General features: G+C 39.1%; 1 protein-coding gene across 2 annotated transcripts; it reads left to right on the top strand.

Moving 5' to 3' along the window:
• The first annotated feature begins 511 nt into the window (after positions 1 to 511).
• grap2a (GRB2 related adaptor protein 2a) lies at positions 512 to 22,047 on the top strand. 2 transcript variants are annotated; one of them, XM_074696698.1, is made up of 8 exons: positions 512 to 804; positions 11,588 to 11,683; positions 11,764 to 11,897; positions 12,309 to 12,428; positions 18,500 to 18,689; positions 19,094 to 19,183; positions 19,286 to 19,402; positions 21,170 to 22,047. In XM_074696698.1, the coding sequence occupies exons 2-8, from the start codon at positions 11,606 to 11,608 to the stop codon at positions 21,359 to 21,361; spliced, it is 921 nt and encodes a 306-aa protein (XP_074552799.1). In that variant the 5' UTR covers positions 512 to 804; positions 11,588 to 11,605; the 3' UTR covers positions 21,362 to 22,047. The 2 variants fall into 2 exon arrangements, with proteins under 2 accessions (XP_074552799.1, XP_074552800.1); XM_074696699.1 differs by having other exon boundaries at positions 11,764 to 11,855; positions 21,170 to 22,044.
• Positions 22,048 to 22,522: the final 475 nt, after the last annotated feature.

Below are 22,522 nucleotides of genomic sequence, written 5' to 3'. Positions count from 1 at the left end.
CTGTATTTATCATAGCTGAAGTTATAAAGAAAACAATCAGTTACTTACTTTCACAACTTTTCTGTGTCCATTAGGATAATGTCCTCTTAACTTCCGTTGTGACTGTACTTCCGTTGAGCTGTGGTGTTTGTAACCGTGTTGTGGCTTTTGCAAATTGGCTGACACCTACCGACCACACCAGTCTGAAGAACTGTTGGTGCAAGCCCTTATGCTTACAGAAAGAGAGTATAGCCTACCTGACCAATCAAAAAGTCATAAAAACATTTAGTCACAAATAATAACCAAAACATCAGGTCCCCATCTACACAGACAGACAGTGACAGAAACGGAGCCGGCAGTCCAGCCAGCGCACAAAAGCACAGACCCAAACACTAGTGCTAACACATAGGCTGTATGAACTGTTAGTAGAGTTTTCATCAATGTAAAAACTTAAGCTTGGGCTGTCTCAATAAATCGGCTCTTATTTTGAAACTAAGGACGGAAGTGACATAGCTCACAGTCTGCAGTCCGTGGCTGGTACAGCAGCGGGGCTGGGGAGGTGCTGGTGCGGGGTGTCTTCACGCTTCAGCATCAGAGAGCAGCGAAGCAACGAGGCACAGACACAGGAACACAGAGAGCTCAGTCATCTTCCGTCTTCACCCGAGGACAGGCTGACGGAGCCGGACTCACCTCCAGGGACAGAACTTTCATTGGTCCAAACCAACAGTTTAACATGCTGCTGCGTCCCCTGAGCGCACGGTGGATAGACCAGCCTTAGAATAAAACTTGCTGAAGTCGAAGGAGTCCACAAAGAGCGAAGGAGAGGTAGGATACCCCCTTTGAATTCTGCTTTAAACTTTGTTAACCCGACCTCTTGGTCAAGTGATTCATTTTAATGACGGCCAGTTGCTCTTCCTCTTTTTTCCTTCCTCCTGTTCATCTTTTCTATGTTTCATCCAGTGGAGTATTCTGGTTTATGTGGCAAAGCTATTTGAAGATGAGCGTACACACTACACACACTATGTTTATGCTCTTCAACCCGCTATAACCCGCTGTAACCTGCTCTAAGGACACACACACACACACACACACACACACACACACACACACACACACACACACACACACACAGCACAGCACACACACACAGCACACACACACAGCACACTCATACCTGTATTTTCACCAGATCTAACTTCCTAATGTCCCTTTTTTAAAATTTTGCTGCTGTCAGATGTATGCGTTAGTTCCTCAGTCAGATGTTTTACTTTCTTCTCTTTGGGGAAGTGGTTTTAAAGCATGTTGTTGTTGTAGAAGGAGATTACACCGAGTAAAGACAGTGTTTTGTAATTTTATGGCTTGAGAAACGTGGTAGAGAATGTTTGTTTTTATTCTAGTCACTTGTCTTAAAAATCAATATAAAATTAAAATGAAACAGAAAAGCCACTGGGGCTACAGGGATGTGGTGTACGAACGCAGGCAGAGTCGATGAGCAAGCTCTGCTTTTATTTATTCATATTTTTAAAGAAGAAGCAAACTGCCTCGCTGTGCAGTGACAAGTAACATGTAACATGGACACACCCTGCCTACCTGTGTGACCTCACATGCCCTCTCGTTAAAACTGAACTGGGTAAAAAAGATGTTTAAGACCTGAACCTTAAAGCTCCCATGAGGAACTTTGAGCTTGTGTTGATTTTGGCGCACCCTGTGGAAAAAGAAGGAACTAAAGGCTTAAAATTAACCCCCTTTTAAAGATTTGGTACCACTGTTGCTTCCAACTTCAAAAATTAGTTGGACCATCAAGAACAGGAGCACTCACCAAAGTAGTACTACTACAACCCACCTGCCGCAGACGGGGAACCCGTTTGAACAATTTTTTTTGAGGGGCAATTTAAAGTCTTCTCTGAGCCTTCTTGGCTTAAGGTGAACCTATGTTCACAGTCACTACCTGACTTTACAAGTTGCATTGTCCTTATCATTAGGCTGCCAAAAAAAAAGAAAATCTGTCAACTTGTTTCTTTGGCTCTTCTGAGTTTGCGCTCATCAGCTCTGTGTCATGTGTCATGTGACATGAAGTGCTGTGTGAGATGAATTGACAATTGAAGGATAACACCAACCAAACTAAACTCAGGGTTGACAGCGAGGAGTTTCTTGTCTCCGTTTGCTTGGGTATATCACTGATGAAGTGAATAAAACAGTGTTTGACCTCAACATCTGCTCTCAACTGACATTATGACACCGCCTCTTAGCAGGCTTCACTGTCAAACCACCAGTCACAGCGTTTGACACAGAAATGGAAAGAGGGGGGGCTGCACACTAACAGTAATTTACACATACATTTACACTTACAATGCTCCCAAATACATGTCAAGATCTCAGAGGTTGTTTTACTTGCTTTTTCATGTCTCATATGCTAATGTATCTTTAATTTTGTTTTGTGCATGGCTGCTCTTTTTTTTCTGGAACTCTGTGTACTTTTTTGACTTTAAGTCCCTGTGAGGAGTTTCTAAGTGATCTTGAAAAAATTCCCCTTCTGGATATCTGCCTGATCCTAATCTACACTTTCAAATGAGATTATCAGCGCCAATATAGGATATTCCTAAATGCTACTGCTTAACTTCCCGAGTGTGTTGAGCAGGACCGGATTAATTTACTGCATGACAACAACAACAAAAAGAAGTACAGAAGAGCAGAAGAAAGATAAACAGGAGAGTGACAGCGCACGAGCCAAAGGCTAAAACCCGGGTTAATGTGTTTGTGCTAATGTTGGCTCCATCCCACAGTCAGCAGTTATTCTGCAGTGATCTGTTCAAACGTGAGAGTCTATCAATAAAATGAAGAGCCAAGTTACGTTAGCTCTGCTTGGTGAGGTTGGAGTTGGTAGATGAGCTCTGGTAGGACAGAACCAGGATTCACTAACGTTACATGTTACAGACACGTCTCAGAGCACCGGGCTGTGAGTAGAGAGAAATAAAGCCGGCTGCTAAACTACGGTACAAACTGACATAGTTAGCTTGTTGTCACATTTCAAAGAGTAACTCTACCTAACTGTTGATAAATACCTTACCTTGTTCTGGATCTGGTAAAAAGTTGTCTTGAACAAAGTAAAGTGGAGTTAAAAAGAAGATCTGATCTCCATTCATTTCCAAAACAAAAACACTACTTGTTCAGAGTCACATCACCACAGTGTGGGGGAGACTCCAGGCCAAAAGGTGGCTCGGCAGTCTGAGTTAAACAGATCCTCCTCACAGCATCTTTAAAAAAGAATTTATAATGTTACACTTCCCCATGAATGTTGTCAAACTCAGCCTAAGTTTGAAGGGACACTTTGTTTTATAACACCCGTATCAGCTGTACAAGAATATCCCACGGAACAATGGTACACTGTGTCATGACATTTCCTTAGTCCTGTCAAATTCTTAATTTTCTCTTGACCAGTGATCAAATGATTCTTCAAGCCCTGAGCAATATGAGCAAGTTTAAACAAGGAGAACCACAAGGTCATTGACTTCTTTCCTGTTCTGATTCACACACACACACACACACACACACACACACACACACACACACACACACACACACACACACACACACACACACACACACACAGAAATAACAGGTGTGCACTGAGAATAATAACAGTTCAGAGCACTAACACTTAATGCAACACTGCAGGCAACACTTCAGTGCACAGCTGAAACTGTTGATGTACTTTCATTATTTCAAACAGTGACATATTACAGAGGCTGTATGCTCATTCCTATAAGCACATTATGTGACTAATCATGGGGGGGGGGCTTGTTCATGGGCAGGTGGTTACAAGGAGCTGCTGACCAGGCTAGTGTCTACTAGGTATGGGTACCGAATCAGGTACTTTAATAGGTACTGACCGAATTCTGTCTAAAGCACCAAGTACCGATTCATGTTAAATCAAAAGGTACCATGTTTAGGTACCTAAATGCATCCTTGTGACTGAGGGGGTAGAAGAGTAGGTGATTTCCATGCTGGGCATGTACACAGCATTGCAAGGTTACATATTGAAGAATAAATATGTTCAATTGAAAAAAAAATGTATAATTTATTATTTTTTAAAAAAGATACTTTGTTACCACATAAACACAAAAAAGCACAAAAAATTGCTACCGTTGAGTACCGGTACTGATTGGCAGGTACTGGGCATTGGCCGTACCGTATTGTTTCAAATGTGAAAGGTACCTATTCCTAGTGTACAGAAGTAATAGATGGCGGTGTTAGCTAAACAGCCTGACTGTTCCATCTTGGGTTTATTGGCTGAGTAAAGGTGGCGAACATTGAACATGCCATTTATGTTGCTCAAAAAAAGTCTTTTGGATCAAACCATTCACAAGTGTCTGAAACTGACTGAATGCACAACTTTGGTATGATCTCAGCATACACAACACATACACCTGCGTCACTGAACCATGTAGGAGAAGCTTATTTTCAGCTTCCTTGTTTTAATTTCTGCTTCAGGTTTTCTGTATTACAGCAAGTGAACTCACTTCTCTGAGCTTTTTGTCAGAACCTGATATTTAAAAGGTGAAGTGCATAGAAATGAGTATATTCAGCAAAACACAATGGTCAGATTGGAGTTTGTTGATACAATAACTTTAATGATACATTTAATTTGTGGACACCTTTCACGAAACTCAGGCTCTTTTCAAATGTTGATCTTTTCAGGTGTTTTAATATTTCATGAAAGAGAAGTAATTTATTAGTATTTTGAACAAATTCTGATGTTGGTGAATTTTTCTAGTTTTTAGCCTTCAAACCAGAGAAAGTAATGCGTTCAAATGATCGACAGTCATTTGATACCCGCCTTTTTCAAACCACATGGGGACCATACCCAGCATGCCAGCTAAATAAGTCTGGTTTGCTCTTTATTCTTTCATATTGGCTGCGAGAACAGGAAAACTACAAACAGCAGCTGTAACAATGACCAACTTGCTGTCAGCTCAGAGGTGGTTCAATGCAACCACAGAAACGACTGCAAAGTAAACGGGCCTGTGTCCCTGTTGGTTTTGTTAGAGGCTGGCAGAGAGAAACAGAGCTAAGTGATAAAAACAGTCACCTTTTTTGGTATGTGTGTGTGTGTGTGTGTGTGTGTGTGTGTGTGTGTGTGTGTGTGTGTGTGTGGGTGGTGGTGGTGGTGGTGGTGGGGGGGGGGGGGGGGGGGGGGGGTCCACACCCTTTCGCTGTCAGGATCTAAGACTAATCAGGAAGTGATTTTTGTAACTTTTGTGAGAAACTATAGCTGTGGATCAGCAGTAGAGCCGTCTCTCAATTGGAAGATTGAGGGTTCAATTCCAACTCCTGCAGCCATTTGCTGAAGTGTCCTTGAGCAAGACACGGACCCTGAATTGCCCCGTCTGTTGGTCAGTGGTGTGTTGATGGGTATGAATGTGTTCGATTAAACTGATGGTCCCTACAGTAGAGCTCTCCACCCTCAGTGAGTGAAGGTGGTGTGGATGGGTAAAGGCGTCAGGAGTGTTTGCGTGCTGTGAGTGGTCAGAGAGACCAGAGTAGAGCTACAAAAGAACTGGTCCATTCACCTGGAAACCTGTATTATCTTTGGTAAAGGTGGTATTAACAGGCAAACAGCGGCACCTGTATTCTAAATCTGTTTCGAACATTGAATTACTACTTCTATTTTAACAGCTTATTCAAAATTTTAAGCCTTTGATTTTAACTATTTAGCAACAAGTTTAAGCCTGATTTTTAAACCAGTTTGACTTTTAGCTGTTTAATGGTAGCTGTTCACCCACTGTTAATAACTAATTATCCACCAAGCTACTGCATGCTAAGTGTTTTAACTCCTTGTTGGAAGTTCATGACTTTTCTCTATCCTCTGCTACTGACTGTGAGCTTACTACTACAGGCCATGACTGATGACTTTTAGCAAAGAGCTACTGCCTTTTATCACTGCTCTGAAGCTAACTGGTATGATTTGGAATGTCTATCAACTTGTTTCTTTGACCAACAATATTTTTTATGACTGTAAGCTGACTCCTATCTTCCCCACAAAATTTAAGCTCATTGCTGCTACATTCTATTTGTGACTGCTAGCTAATTTTTGCAACCTTTCATCTTTGACTTGCTGTGTAATTAGCAGCCTCTAGCGCAACTTTCTTGGTTAGAAAAATGAATGTAATATTTGAAATAGAGATCCACAAACACAACTTTTCCGGTCCCAGTACCAATACCCGGGCATTGGGGATAAGACTGGCAATGTTTTGAGTAAAGGACAAAAAATAAGTACACATGGAATAACTGAAGTTGATATTTATTTGAATTATAAGTGTTTAAATGTTTAATATCAGTTTGGCTGAAAGAGAGCTTGAGGACTTACAGAAATGACTAGTCAGTAGTAAAATTTTTACCCTGTAGAGAAAATCATAGTTCAACTTTAGTGTCAAGTTCAGACCATTTCTCTCCCACCAATACCTGATCCAGCTTTGAGAGGCTGGATCAGGTTGATACCAGGATAGTATGGATAGAATTTTGTTTCTGTATTATTCAATCAAAAAGAATAGATTTGAAACCAAAGAAAGAGATTTGTAAGCAAAAGAGAATAAGTGAGAAATTAAAAAAAAAAAAAAAAGTTGAGATCAAAATACAACAGGTTGCAACTGAAAAAAAAATGGAGAACATGTTTCTTTCCATTTGGCCTATAAATCAGTCCTCTCTGCTTTCAAGTTGAAAACCTTCTCTTGAAAATCAGTCCTCTTTGTTTGCAAATTCCAAAGTTTTGCTTGCAAATTCTACTGCACTTAATGAGCGGGGCGTATGCTGGTGGATGAGAGAATAGTTTCTATTGGTTGGTTTGACCTGGCTTTACCAAGTGCGAGCGCCAGCTACCACTTCCCTCTCACACAACGCCTGGAGTTAAGTTGATATACACTCTCAACAAAAATAACAATACAATATGATGAATTATATTGCCCTACTGCTGCAAGCACGCTAATTAGCACGTTTGTCTCTGCTAGTCACGGCCACAGTATAGTAATGTTAGCAATGTTAGTGAGTGATTAAAACATTTTGTTCCACGGTAGGCGCGGTGTCATGGTTCCTACACAACAGTACAGGGTTTCCCCCAGTGTATTATAAGTCTGCTCTCCCCACCCTAGGCTAACATTGTTTATTAATTTTTTAATTCACTTTTCGCACTCTGTCAACACATGGTTAGGTGTTTTTTTTTATCATCACAACTTCGCTGAGCAAAGTCGCGCATAAAGAGATGTCACGGACGTCATGCTCATCAGACCGCTGCTTCACCAGCTGACTGAGAGGTCTGCACCAGCCGCTGTAGCATGGCTGCAACTGTTAGCACAGAGCTCAAAGCTTCTATGAGCTAAGATGCTTTCATCACATGTGAAAATGATTCATTGTTTGATTTTTCGGCTCATAGGGCTCGCATTTTTTTTCACTCAGGTCCAAACAGTTTGGACAGATTGAACCTACAGCGGCTGGCTGAGCCTTGTGGAGCCGCGGCTCGGTTCTCGTTAACAGTAACGCAGCCAGCCCGGTGCAGACCTCTTGGTCAGCCGAGGCCTATATCACGAAGCAGGATTAGTGTCTTAGCGAGATAACTTCAGGGTTAACTCTTGATTACCGATAGCATGAAGTCGGTTCCTTTTTTTATCAGAGTAGGTCACCATGGTGACCTACTCTGAACAGCTATCTTGCTCTGGAGCAGGATAAGTTGGAGGTTGAATCTGATCCTATAAAAAGCCCCTCCCACTGGCCAATCGGCTTCTCAGAAACAATGGCCTACCCTTTTCTCCCAAACCTGGTGGACAGAGGCACACAAGTTGTAAGAAGAGCTTTAAGAAGAGAAAGGGTGTTTAAAGATCGATCAGATCCACTCGATCAAAGCGCCGATTCGCTGTATGAGAGGTATAGGTTCTGACGGTACGGAGTACTCTACCTCTGTTAAATATTAGAGCCGTACATTGCCTGTGCAACCCGCAGGAGCGGTGCACTGACTGTCCCACAGTCATTGTGCATCGCCCTGCGATTCTTTGCCATGGGCAGCAACATGTACTCCGTCTGTGATGCTGAGCGGCTAAGCAAGTTTACGGCATCCCATGTTGTGCATCAAGTGGCTGCTGCCCTCACGCAACTTAGGGACGAGTTCATAGCGTTCCCAGGATGAATGAGAAGGAAGTTGCACCAGTTACCTGTGATAGGTAGCTGATTCTGAACAAAAGATGAAGGAATTCTAGCGCAGATTTTATCAATGAAATGTACACACAGCAGTACATATCACCACTTTTTTTGGAGCATTTTAGGGGGAGCTGAGCTTCCCTTGTAGTCTTAGAGCAATCGCCACTGCTTGAAACAGACTTATCAGACGTGATGATGTTCTTGTATTTGTTTTTTATCTACTCCCATGTTCTTCTGACTCCAGAAGGATTACATCTGGGAGAATGACATGACAATTGGAATACACGCAAGTCATTTGCACAGTAGCATTTATTATTTTATGAGATTTAGAAGTGTGATCACTATCATACTGAGCCACTGATGAGTAACTTAGGCATTCACACAGTCTGCTATGCGTTGCCATGCATTTTGCCTGCGGTTGGCCGCTGCTACCGTTTTTTTTTTCAATGGCAACCTTTTGTGTTTTGATCTCAACCTTTTTTTTTCAGTTGAAACCTGTTCTGTTATGATCTGAACTTTTTTTTTTAATTTCTCATTTATTCTCTTTTGCTTACAAATCTCTTTTTTGGTTTCAAATCTATTCTTTTTGATTGAATAATATAGAAACAAAATTCTCTCCATAGGATAGGATTGGTACATCTCTAATTTGAAAGTATATTTTTCACTCGGTGTATTATTCATCACATATAGAAGTTGTTTTTTTTTTTTTTTTTTTTTTTAAGCTTAGTATGAGCCTTTAACGTCTACGTTAGCAGTGGGGCTGCCATTACTACACCAGCATGTTTCTACAGTGAACAACAAAGGACAATCTCGTACTGGCCCTTCATGTTTAGGGATGGGTACCTAATCAGGTGCTTCGACAGGTACTGACCGAATTCCCTCCGTAGTACCGAGTAGCGATTCACGCAAAATGATTAGTACCATGTTTAGGTGTACCTAAACACAACCTTGTGACTGTGAGGGAGTGGAGGAGTAGATGATTTTCCATACTGGACATGAACACAGCATTGTAAGGTTATATATTGAGAAATAGACATGTTAAATTAAAAAAATAATATTTCTAAACAAGTCAATATTTATTAACACATAAACACACTAAGTACCGCCAGGTACCGGTACTTTGTACTGCATCGTTTTGAATGTAAAAGGTACCCATCCCTTCTCATGTTTTGGATTTTATGGGTGGGTAACACAAAGGGCCTGGTAGGAAGACAAAAAGGAAGATGAAGAAAATGATTATGATGATGAGGATGAGGAAGACAAAGAAGGAGATATTGAAGAAAAAAAAGAAGCAGAAGACATTGGTTGTTGTGTGACGAAGAGCACATGTTCATGGGAAGATTTGGTCCTGTAAGACACCATCAGTTCTGAAATTTTCCAATGGGAGATGTTGAGCAGGGGAGCATGTCAATCTGACCAATATTCACGACTTTTTAACACTGTGTCTCAAGTCTATGATTAAAGCTACTAACTGCTGCCTTTTGTTTTGGGGGCTTTTCATGCCTTTGACCAGAGAGGAAAGGAAAGAGGATAGAACAGGAAACCTTTCATGGTTGCTGCAGGTTGTCTATGATAGCTAACTGGTCTTCTTTTAATCTGTGGCTATTACTACCTTCTCTTATGCTTTTTTTTCATTGCATTCCTACAGCATTTTGTGCAGTCTGTCTGTTTTAGCCTCACAACCTTAGTTATAAAAGCAGTGCATGCAAGGCTTGTGAAGGGCTTTGGCTCATCGAAACATGAAGGTGGGACATCCATTTTTAAGCTGTCTGAAAAGAGAGAGAAAGATTGTACGAAGAGACATTTTATTTGTCAGGGGAGAGAAAACAGCACATCCTCTTCAGCAGTACACCTCCTCATGGTGGAGTCGCTCAGAGGTGTACATGTCTCAGTTTGCAAAGCTCCAGCTGCATGACTGAATTAACTGTGGAGCTGTTTTTTGTTTCACAGTAACTTACCACATCCTTTACTCCAAAACCTCAGAACTGTTCAGGTTTTCTGTATATCTGTGGGAAAAGAACCAAACATAGCACCTGAGACACTGAGACACTGTGAGTCAAAGCTTTGCTTAGTGAAAGAAGTTTCTGTCATTTGATTTATCTCTAAACGTGTGTTGGTCTCTTCACTTCTGCTTCACTAAGCTGCTCTGAAACTTTTCCTCATTTTAAAATAGAGTGCAAAATAATTTTATACTTCCTTATATCTTTCTTAAAGACCATTTGAGACCTACATACAGGCAGTGAAGTACAGGAACTGAAGTTCTGGATACTGGAGATGCATAATGGCCCGTGAACATTTCGTTTCACAACATCATGCTTGTTCCCTAAAGTAACTGTCCGCTGAATCTGAGCATGAGACTATTTCATGAAGAACCGAGTGCATGTGTTTGACACTATGTCTTTGTTTTGGCAACAATATGTTTGCAAATGTACGGTCTGATGAACTCTGAATCTCTTTACCTTAGATTGAACTGTAGGTATGAATGTCCAACCAATGAGGGTTGATGCATCATTTTACATCTTTGTCATCTGTTTCTGTCATCTCTTCTCGCCTGTTTAAGAAGCCAGCATCAGAAAAATGTTGTTTGTGCTCTCAGAGAAGAGGTGACTGGGAAAAGACAAATATGGCCAAGCTGAACTTTTTCTGTATCTTGAAATGATGTTAACAGGATAATTTTCACACCAATGTCCCGAATCTCACCGAGTCTCCCCAACTGATGTTTTACCATCTTTTTTTTGAAAGTTTTGGGCTTTTTTGAAATCAATTTAGTTCTCTAGGTTAATCTGTACTCCTGCTTATGTTTGTCCTTATTTAATCCAACAAAAGACCTAAAATAGGTTACTGCTGATATTTTACTGATAGATTTGGGAAAGAAGCTAAGCTAACTGGAAGCTCTGTCTTGTCTTATTCTTGTATGAACACATGTTGGTACCAGCCTCTTACAATGACGGCCATCCAATGCTCAACAAATGTTGAACTTTTCAATTCAAACTCCATAAATATCACCTTTGAGCTACTGTATTTTTGAAATGACAGTCTGTAAATACATTTTAATTCTTTCTGACATAACTATAACAATAAGCCTGTTTTCGTCAATTCTGATGGCTTGATACTGGTTAAACCTGTGAGAGACAGACTCCATAACTCCGGGCTGAAGGTACCATACCTGACTTCAACGGATGCTTCTGAACAGTTCTGAAATCATCATGTGACTTCCTGAAGATGATCCCGTGTCAGCCCTCAAACCACAGCGTGCACATATCTCCAAGATCATCTCAGCAGCATGAGTGTGAAGCCTGCAGGCCTCAGCTCTCTGAGGAGGAGCTGATGAATGTTGTTCAACACTCTGCACTGGTCACTTCTGCCCAGAAACTCTGCTTGTGGACTCCAATCGTCCATTCATCCTTTTTCCTCATTTCCACAGACTCTTCATCTGATCCCGATGGAGGCCAGAGGGAAATACGATTTCACTGCAACAGCAGATGATGAGCTAAGCTTCAAGAAGGGCGACATATTGAAGGTCAGTGACCATTCTCTCAGCATTTTAATTTTTTCTTTATTAAATCTTCAATCTTCAAACCGTATCTGTGGTTTTTACAGATTTTAAGTCCACAGGATGAGTGGTACAAAGCAGAGATGAACGGACACTCAGGATTTGTGCCCCAGAACTACATCGAGATGCAAACTCCCAGGTCAGACACGGGAACCTCCAAAACAAGAGGAGCACCTGAGGAGTGTGTTGATTGGTTGGGATGAAATCCAGAAGTTTCCAGTCATTCATCACAAAACATACTTTGTCTGAAGAAGAAAACCACTTTGTAATCATAGTGCACAAGTTTTTTTATAATTAGTAATTCCATTTGAAATCAGGAAACCATCATTTCATCACCTAGAATCAGAAACAGTTTGTTCATAGGGTTTAAAGTCAGAGTGTTTGACACAAACTTGTTTAAAGAATCAGCTTTTTTGCTTCCTGTGAACCAGATATGTGAGTCAATGTGCGTGTGTGTACATCAGATAAGTGCAACATCTACTTTTTGTGTGTGTGTGTGTGTGTGTGTGTGTGTGTGTGTGTGTGTGTGTGTGTGTGTGTGTGTGTGTGTGTGTGTGTGTGTGTGTGTGTGTGTGTGTGTGTGTGTGTGTAGGTGGTTTCAGGAGGATGCAAGTCGTGGCGCTGCAGAGGAGCTCCTCAGGTATAAAGGCGTTGGCGACTTTGTGATCAGAGGATGTCAGAGCTCCCCAGGAGACTTCTCCATTTCAGTCAAGTGAGTTAGGATGAGTTTGTGTCCGAGCGGTTAACAACCTTATTCTACATGTTTCTGTCTTAAACTCACCAACCACATCATGTACTCACTGCACAGGTTAGTTATGTCTCATGGTGCCAGCAGCTTTTTTTTTACCTGGCTGCCAAATATTATTACCCAACTCCAAAACTGATGCTTGGGAAATCCTGATCACACACACCTTTTCAAATCAAGCCACGGAAAGGATTCATTTCATATTCAAATTAAGCTTCATTAGCATGAAGTTTAAAAAAAGCATGTTGCCAAAGCCAGTGTTTGAATAAAAGGATTAGAAAAACTAATCAACAAGCGAACACATGTAAAGAGCAATATCAAATCACCTTTTCCTATTGACAAAAAAATGTCTGCTTTGGGATTATAATCTACAGTTTCCCATTCAGTATTTATTACCCTCACACTGACTGTATGAAGAAGGCAGAGGTTGCTGTTAGAACATTAATTATGACATTGCTGTTATTTGCACATGAGGTATCAAGTTCTCTGACGCTAGCTTTATGTATTTTAAAATTATTTTTGAAGATATATTTATTACTTTTTCAGTTTATACAAGATAAATTGGATAAAAACATAAGAGCACCTTATTCTCCAGATGACATCATGAACAAAGACTCTGACACGGTGAAAAATAATAAATATAAAAATAAAATCCAGAGAAAAACATGAACTCCAACACAGGAAAAACAGAAATAAATAAATAAATAAATAAATAAATAAATAAATAAATAAATAAATAAATAGAAAAATAATAAATAATCAAAAGACTCAAATTGGCAGTTGAAGGGCTGCGTTAGCACAGGTACAGAGCTTTACTATGAACACCATTATATTACACGTGTCACTGTGTTACACCATCTGTGTGTTTGCTGTATTTTCCATAAGAGATTTGTTTCCATCTGGATCAGTCTGATTACTGGTTCATTTAAAGTCAACATTTAATAGCTTTCATTTCACATTTCAAAATGTGACCGTGTTCAACAAACACAGGATTAAAGACTGATATGAAGTTAACTATCAGTGTTTCCTTCATGCTGTTCTCAGAAATCAGTAAAATATAAAAGCAGCTGTTTGCTCTAAGTTCACAGATTTGATAAGTTTGTTGAAAGTGTAGCAGGTTTTGAATATTTCCTTTTTACTCCTGTGGTCGTGTTTGTTGTTGCTAATGATTTGCCAATGGCATGATTCTTCGACGGAAACAGTAAAGTGTGCCTATGAAATCTAATGCAATGACTTACAGAAGGGAATAAAATAACGACAAGTGATGAGTGAATTGTTGAATGAATGAATGAATCTTTATTTTTTGCATGTAGATGACTACTCAAACAGTAAAAAATACAAATAAGTGATAAGAAAAAAAATGAAAACAAAACAAGGCAACCACTTTTTAAGTTTCTCAGTTTACATGAGCAAAAAGGAGCAGGAAGAAGTATCAGTTTATCTCCACTTTGAATTGGGTTATAGGAAGTTATACCACTGTCTTTGATTTACTAACAATTTTTAGACATGTACAGTGGATATACAATGTATCATTTATACAGGAAAATATACTCCTACCCGTGTCTTCTTCATCAGTGTATTTGCCATACCTTGTCAAATTGTGTTTTAAAGACAAACTTAGACTTTGTGATGTTTACCCATTAATTTACTTATGGAGAATCATCTCTTTGTGCCTCTTTTTGATCAGACCTATACTTAAAATGTGTTAAAGTCCTGCTGTCAGTCTGTTCCACAGTTTAACTCCACAAACACTGACACAAACTTTTAAATGTAGACTGCACACTTCTAACCTTTAGGTTTGCATCTTCCCCTAAATTATAACCGCCCTCTCGATTATGAAATGTTTTCTTAATGTTTTTTGGCAACAAATTCTTCCTCTCTTTGGAGAGTGGTTGAGCTGTTTTTAGCTGCTTTGTGAATGAATCTGATGGCTCTTCTTAGCAGAATAAAAAGTGGTTGAAAGCAAGTTTTATAAGTGATTCCCCTTGTCTCTGTACAGAAATATAAGTTAGGAAGAATCTGTGATTTATACCGAATGTGGAGTGATTTCTGGTCTAGATCATGATTTGTTTGAGCTAGGGCTGAAACACTACGAGACAGTTTGGATTTGATGTGTTTGAGGTTTCCAGCAGATTCTGTCATTTTTTTTTATCACTCACAGAAATGTGAGTAGTGTGTCTTTCTATGTCTGCACCCTCCATGTGTACCTGTACTTATTCGTGTTTTTATCATAGTTTTATTTACAATTTACAATTTTAAAGCTGTGAAAATTCTCTGATGTTTTATGGCTCCTGATACTGCAACACTTTGAGTCTTTAAAATTATTTCAAATGCCAGGCATGAACAGAGAATTAAGCCTGAGGAACCAAAACTGTTATTAAACTTGTGTTTTAAAGATACCTTTAAATGGCGCCACTATCACTAAAGTGTCAATAATTATTAAAAGGGGGTTTAGTACTTTAACTTTGATTAAACATGAACTTAAAGGTGAGGTGTAAATCTGTATAAACTTGGTTAACTTACCATCAAAGCCAGTGTTTTCCCTCTGCATTCTTCTTTGAGAGACATGAACCATGACTCATGACGTCACCCTCTTTTCTCAGCATGCTGCAAACTCTGCAGACTCTTCTGGTTTACCGGCAGGAACAGAGACAGAGGAAGAGTAAGCAGCTGGTTTATCTGGGTGTGTCTGTAGTCTTTGAAACAGCAGCCTGTACAGAGCAGTGAGCCCCAACTCTGTGTCCTCTGTTTTTTAGAGGCTGCTTATCGTCACAGCAGAGCGGGTGGTTTACTGTACGAGGAAAGTAAAGTGTGAGTGGATCAGATGACACAGTTTGGGCTTTTCTCTGGATCACACTTACAGAATGGGTTGTTCAAACTTGTATACAATGGAAAAATGTCACTATACAGCAAAGTCATTTTTGTTGTGATGGTGATTAGTAAACGTAAGTGAGGAGGAAACACAGTGGATATGAGACCCAGCTGTACATTGAGATGTTACCCTGCAGGCACAAGCTGTCTGTGCTCCAACTAAACTACTGCTACAGTAGTGGTATTTTAAAGTTAACTGGAAACAAAGACAAAACTCTGTTTATCTTTTTTTTTTACATTCTAAGATTGGTCAGCACACAAATCATCATGTAGATCAGTCAATTAACCTTTATTTGTAAAGCACCAGATCATAACAAATGTTATCTCAGGACACGTACCAAAAACCTGAACAGGTCAAGACCCGTTAATGTTAATAAAATGTAATTAATAGAAACCCAACATCAAGACCAGATATGGAGTCTGGTCTTATCAGAGCTCTGCAGCATTTAGCAGGTTACAATGAAGAGGAACAGCTTCCCTTTAACGGGCAGAAACAGCAGACATAGATGATCTGTGCCATGTGAAGCACTGACAGCCAGCCGAGTCACAGGATTTGTAATATATATATATATATATATATATATATATATATATATATATATATATATATATATATATATATATATATATATATATATATATATATATATATATATATATATATATATAAATATATATATATATATATATATATATATATATATATATATATATATATATATATGAACATATATATATATATATATATATATATATATATATATATATATATATATATATATGTATGTATATATATGTATATATATGTATATGTATGTATATATATATATATATATATATATATATATATATATATATATACATGTGTGTGTTTATGTATGTGTACATATATGTATATAAAGAGCAAGCCAAAATGTTTCTAATTAATCAGGCAGAGAATACCAGCTCAAGCACCTCAGATATTTATCCTTTCCATGATCTTCTCTCATTTCTCATGTTGTATGACAGTTTGGGCTCAGGGTTTATCTTCAACTTTCAATTTTTAGGCATCTTACATCTTTGTTCATTTAAGCCCTAAAATTAATGGACATAAAACCATCCGTTTGCATCACTGACACATTTAGAGAAAAATACAACCTACTGAGCTTTGAGAGCTTCATGCACCCCTCTTTTCATAAATGATTTTTAAAATGTTTTAATTATCCAGCCCCTGAGGTCTTATCCTAACATGTTCAAAGACAGAGCAGCAGCTGAGTAACAGGACGCTCAAGGAATGGAAACTAACTAAAAACATAAATCAGCTTTCGGACAGTCAGCCTCCTCTGTTAAAGGCAGAAAACTCGAGAAATCAGACACATCACAGATTTAAAACCTATCACTACAACGGTCAGGAGCTGGCTGAAAGCAAACCAGAGCTGTAGTCATTCTTCTGCCATGTTTTTAACTTCCTGTTTGAACTGGTTCATAGAATCTGCTGTTTTTCATGTTAATGTGTTTTCTTTCTTTTCAATCTGTGAGCTCTTGTTCCAGTTACGCTGTTAAATATTCATTTCATGATCTGTTTATTCAAAGGCCCAACCAACCCAGCAGTGAGAAACTAGTGGCTGCTCTAAACTCAAAATAAACTCTCAACACATCAGATTCACGCTCTGTCATGGAACTATGTTAGACTGCATCACCTCCATCAGATAAATCAGTTTCATTCAGTTGTTCAGCTAGTGTGAACTTTGGACAAAGTAAGCTTTGATTATAATTTTAATAACGTTTTTAAAGAAGTCTGTGTCTGGCTGGTCCAGTTGAAGTTCGAGGATCAGACAGAGAAAACTGGATCACCTGATAGAAAAACTGGATGACTAAATCTGTGCTACTCTGATCTTAAGTTAAACTTAGGTTCTACTTTTCAAACAAAGGGTCGCTTGGACAGTGAGACCGGTTTCTATCTGTTGAACTCTGATGTCATAGTTCCTCTTTGACCAGCAGGGGGCAACCAAGCAGCACCAACAGCTGAGTTGGAGCAGCTTCTCATGACCAGATGAACCAAACAGGGTGTCAGCAGGGTCTTAAAAAGTATTAAAAGTTGATAAATCAGTCGTAGAAAAATTAAGGCCCTTAAAAAGTATTAAAAAGTCTTAGTCGTAATGTTCTGAAGTATTAAATTTTATTGGTATTCAAGCTTTGACTCCAAAGGTATCTATGAATATTTATATTCCTCCTTGCGACTGTTACAAACTAACCTGACACGCCAGACGGACAGTTCCATATACCCGCCACAGTAATAGTCCATCTGGTTGGAGAATGTTTTCAGGGTCTGAACCTTTAAAAAATAACCACACCTGGTGATTGGACGATCATTCTGCTCCTCACACTCATCACAGACCGTCAAGAGGATCTAGAAAAAGCTTTAGTATCCCAAAATATTTTTCTCTAGATCATGAGAGTTTCTCAAACCTACAGAGAAAATTTCTCAGACTTTTGATGACCTGGGATCTTGGATCCTTACGATTTAGAGAAAGCTTCCCCTGATCTCAGTTGTTTTGGAACAAATTTTCTTTCTTAAAATCAACTCTTTACTGGATACAGTGCGACGAGATAAGTTATTTGTCCGTACAGTTTAAGTAGCGCTGTTGTTTGAAACCTGACGACAAGCAAAGTTGTAATTTTGTGAGGTGCAGGCTAAATGAAGCGCTTGCAGCCCAACGTGGGCTAATGTGACAACAAACTCAGTTCGAACAGTAGTTTAGTAGCCGTTGGTATGTAACGCTGATAGAAAGCAAATAATCTCAAGCACATGTCCTAGATTTTGACAATGATTCAATAAATTGTTGTTTTTTTCTGCAAGTTGGACTTACATAACTGCTGTCAATTGTGGGAATGGGAATGTCAATTAACCTGCATTTAGTTTTATTTGTTCTTTCAAGCTTTATTCCTTCTCAGTGTACCTAATTTATGTTAAAATGCAAACTACAACTGTCAATGATTGGTTTCTAACAAAAGCTTTAAGTCGTGATAGGGTCTTAAGACTTTTTGAAAGTTTTTTTTTTATTTTAAAGTCTTGAAAAGGTATTGAATTTAACCTCAGGGCTTCACCCTGCCAAAGCTTTGAGTTTAAAACTCTGTCTCTGTGTCCCCCTCCTCTTCCTCCTTCTCCTCCTTCTCCTCCTTCTCAGACATGAGAATGATGTTCAGCACTTCAAAGTGATGAAGGACAGTAAAGGTCAATACTTCCTGTGGTCAGAAAAGTTCACCTCCCTCAACAAGCTGGTGGAGTTTTACAAAACCACATCCATCTCTAAAACCAGAGAGATCTACCTGAACGATGGCAGCCCAGACAGCAGGAGTCCATCCTCGCTGCAGTCGGTGAGACGCACCTTGGATTGAAATGATTGTACAGAGGTCACATGACAGGAACCCTCTGCCATGGATTGCTTTACAGAAATGTTTCTGGTTGCTTAAAACTAGATCCTCAGGATGACTTGTGCTGCCATAGTCTTTGCCAGCATCAAAGTAAAATGACTACACATGCGTCTTCATTGAGAAAACAGCCAGTGATAAAAACCACGCACTAGGCGCCGTCCTGGAGTTCAGTATTACTCTGACGACCTCCAGCTTCATCTCTGCTCATTTTGAGCTTGTTTATCAAATGATCTGGGTACATTAGAAACAGATCTTATAAAAACATCAACATAAACACATTATAATGACTAGACTCGCCTGGAGTTCTGGTTTCCCAGGGTTAACGAGTCTTTGTTTCTGTTTTGTAGGTGAAGAGGGGGAGTTTACCTGAACAGCGCAGCTCACCTGCAGCTGAAGTTTCACGGCGAAGAGCTTCAGATCAGCCTCACAACCAGCTGGTGCGCATGTCTTTATTCAATCATTTTTCTGTTATTTTGTCGTTGTTTTGAAACTGGTTTTGTATCAGAGACATCAGTTTTAATTTTTCTCCCGGCTCTCAGGCCAAGAGGACCGGTCTGGAGGAGCGAGCTCACACTATAGGTCACACAGGAAGAAGCAGCCCTGTCAGCTCTGCTTTTCCTCCACGCCGCACATCTGACACCATGCCCCTCCCCCAGGTCAGAAGAACACCACACAAACCATATTCATATATCACAGCTGTCCCTGACGGGGCCCCAGGGTTTATACATCAATGACTAAGAAATGGTTGAAGTAAAATCAGTAATCACATTGCCACTGACGTTCAGAAAACACGCACATGTTCAGAGTGCTGTTAACAGAAATGTGTCGTTGACCTGATGATGGAAAGCTTTTCCCATGCACTGGTTTCAACTTTTTAGATCATTTCATTCGAGACAAATGTGCTTATCCAAAATTATTTGTTTAGATTTTTATTTTAGAAAGTGAAAAAATACAACAGTTCAAAAATACTCAAATACACAATAATGCGACTTTAAAATTTGATTTATGTGGAATAAATTATGAACCTCTGAAACATGAAATGATGGTTGAAAACTGCTGGTTTTAACTTCAGCAGTTTCTTTCATTTTTAGAAATATTTAAATTCTAAAATTTTTACTGAGGACTGTGGATTAGCTGTGAAACAGCCTGCTCTTAGTACAGTAATGTCACATTAAGCAGTAATGTTAGAGCCCGAAACCTAACAACACAAAACCTAATGATACAAAATGCAACAACCCAAAACCCGATGACACAAAACTTAACGACCTAAAACATAACAACTACCCAAAACATCACAACACGAAACCTAACAATGACATGAAACAACAAATCCTGAAACCTAACGACACAAAACCTTACAATGACACAAAACTTAACCAACCTGAAACGTAACGAGACAATACCTAAAAACAACCATAAAAGTAACAATGATACTTAACCCAACAACAACATGAATTGTAAGGACACGAAACGTGACGACACAAAACCAAGCATCGAAAAATGCAACAATGGCCCGAACCTAAACCTTAATAATGACCCAAAACGTAACAACATAAAACCTTATAACGACCAGAAAAGTAACAATGACATGGAACCTAACAACCCAAAACCTGGCAACCTGAGACTCAATGACACAAACCCTAAAAATATGAAATATAACAATGACCTGGCTGAAACCCAACAACAACCAGAAACCAAACCACGGCACAAAGCGTAATGACACAAAAAGTTACAATGACCTGAAACCTAACAATGGTACGAAATGTACCATAACCAAAGAGAACTGAAAATGTAAAAAAAAAAAACACAACATTGGTTTTGATAAAAGAAAACCCAGTAAGATCAGAGTACTTCACTGAAATAACAGAAAACACAAAAATTATTGATGTGATGCAAAAGGTTTCTATGACTACGCAAAATTTTTCCCAAAAAACGCAAAACAAAACATTGAGAAAACATTTTTTTTTGTTTTTGGTCCAAAGAAAAGTTTTTGTGATTTATCATTTTTGTACAATTTTTTGTTTTATTTTGAAATTAGTTCTCATTTTGAGATTAATCTGAGTTTTCTCAGAACGCTGTTATTTGTCGAGTGGTTTTTAAATTTTTAAATTTATTTTAGGGTCTAAAGGGAAAAGTTTTTGGTGTTGATTCATGAATGGTTTGTTCAGTTGACCTTCAGGGCCACTGTGTCTTCTCAGTTGTTGTAAAGTTTCTGGAACACATTCCACTGTTAAAATCTGAAACATCATAGGAAGGGAACAGGTGGCATCTGCAGAGTTTTAATAAAGAAGGTTTTAACACCGAAAGTTATTTTGAGTTTGGGAACACAAATTGTGAGACCTGAAAGGGTTGTATTATGAATAAAAAGCAGTCACAGTTATTGAACTGTCAGGTGTTGATGCTTTCTGTTCCCTTCCCCACAGAGGGCGCCCTCTTATCAAGTCAGAGCAGTGTACAACTTCAACGCCGAAGAAGACGATGAGCTGGGGTTCTGTGCCGGAGACATCATCGAGGTGTTGGATCGCTCTGATGCCTCATGGTGGAGAGGACGACTGCGGGGGAAGAGTGGACTTTTTCCCGCCAACTACACTGAGCCAGTGACAAAAAACACCTGACAGCGCCACTTCCCCTGAATACACACACACACACTGATACAGGCCCTGATTATGTGTGTGTGTAAGTATGTTTATCAAAACTGAGCCATCAGTGACTCAACTCTGATCTCACCGTTTAAGAACTCAGAGTGGGTTTTTCTCTTCCAGAAAGTTCTGATTGATGTGGCTGTGTCCGGCTCAGTGAAGGAGAGCTTCTGTCAGACACTCCGGTCCGGTCTGATCTGGTCCCTGTTGGTCTGACACCAGCTCTACGGCAGTGGGCACACAAAGCATTTGATTATTTTATTCTTTTTCTCCCAGAGAACTGTATTTTATTTCAGCTTCAACCCAAATGTTACTGCCGCCGTTCAGTTTCCAGAACAAGTGTAAACCCTTTGCACAAATCTGTAACCTCTTACAGCTCATGAGTGGGAAATCCTGTTTTTATTAAAGCTTTTTTTTTAAAAATAACTCAAAAAAGAATTTTTCTGAGGACTTCCTCTGCCTCTTCCTGCACTGACACATTTTCTGTTGAACCCTGTATTTGAGCCAGTCTCTGTGGTTATTTCACTCACTTCTTTCCGTGCCATGATGGCAGCTAACACGCAAAATCAGAAGAGAGGAATTTCCCTCAGTCTGCCTCCTTAAAAGACATGTTTAAACTGACCCCACTCTGTTTTCATTTCAACCATTTTTTTTCTCTGCCGAAAAAACAAAACCCAACTAACTCAGGAAATGGTGCATCCTTTTTTTCAGTCAGGTCATATCTGTGGTGGACCTTTATGGAAAGATCACGCTCACCTGTCCAGGTGAAGGATTAGAACCCCAGAAGATTCATAATTGAATTAATAAAAACTATGTTTTGTGAAATAAATACCATTTTGATAAATCACAGAGAAATAGATTATAGAGTCATGGAGTTGTAAAATAGGGCAATATTATAATGACATAGTTTTTTTTATTATTCTTTAATATCAAATTATTATTTGATACTTCGAACTGATAATTTTAACAATTTCATACTTCATACTTTTCCGAGCTTTTATAGAATAAAAACAACAACGTTTTGCAAAGTTATTTTTATTTCATAATGTCCTTTTACACAATGGCCTTTTTATTTCCTAAAGTCATTTCTCAGCATGACTTGGATGGGGTGGACGGATGGGTTTGAGCCGTCCATCC

Source organism: Halichoeres trimaculatus, unplaced genomic scaffold (assembly GCF_033239565.1).
Source record: "Halichoeres trimaculatus isolate MK-OKI-2021-1 unplaced genomic scaffold, fHalTri1.1 fHalTri1_scaffold_20, whole genome shotgun sequence".
NCBI lineage: Eukaryota > Metazoa > Chordata > Actinopteri > Labriformes > Labridae > Halichoeres > Halichoeres trimaculatus.
Note: the sequence above shows the minus strand (reverse complement) of the source record. Positions and strands in the feature narration are given on the sequence as shown.

Coding starts and splice junctions, on each gene's coding strand:
- grap2a (XM_074696698.1), top strand. CDS start 11,606: ATGGAGGCCAGAGGGAAATACGATTTCACTGCAACAGCAGATGATGAG. Junction 11,684..11,763: donor AGAAGGGCGACATATTGAAG/GTCAGTGACCAT, acceptor TGGTTTTTACAG/ATTTTAAGTCCACAGGATGA. Junction 11,898..12,308: donor ACAAGAGGAGCACCTGAGGA/GTGTGTTGATTG, acceptor GTGTGTGTGTAG/GTGGTTTCAGGAGGATGCAA.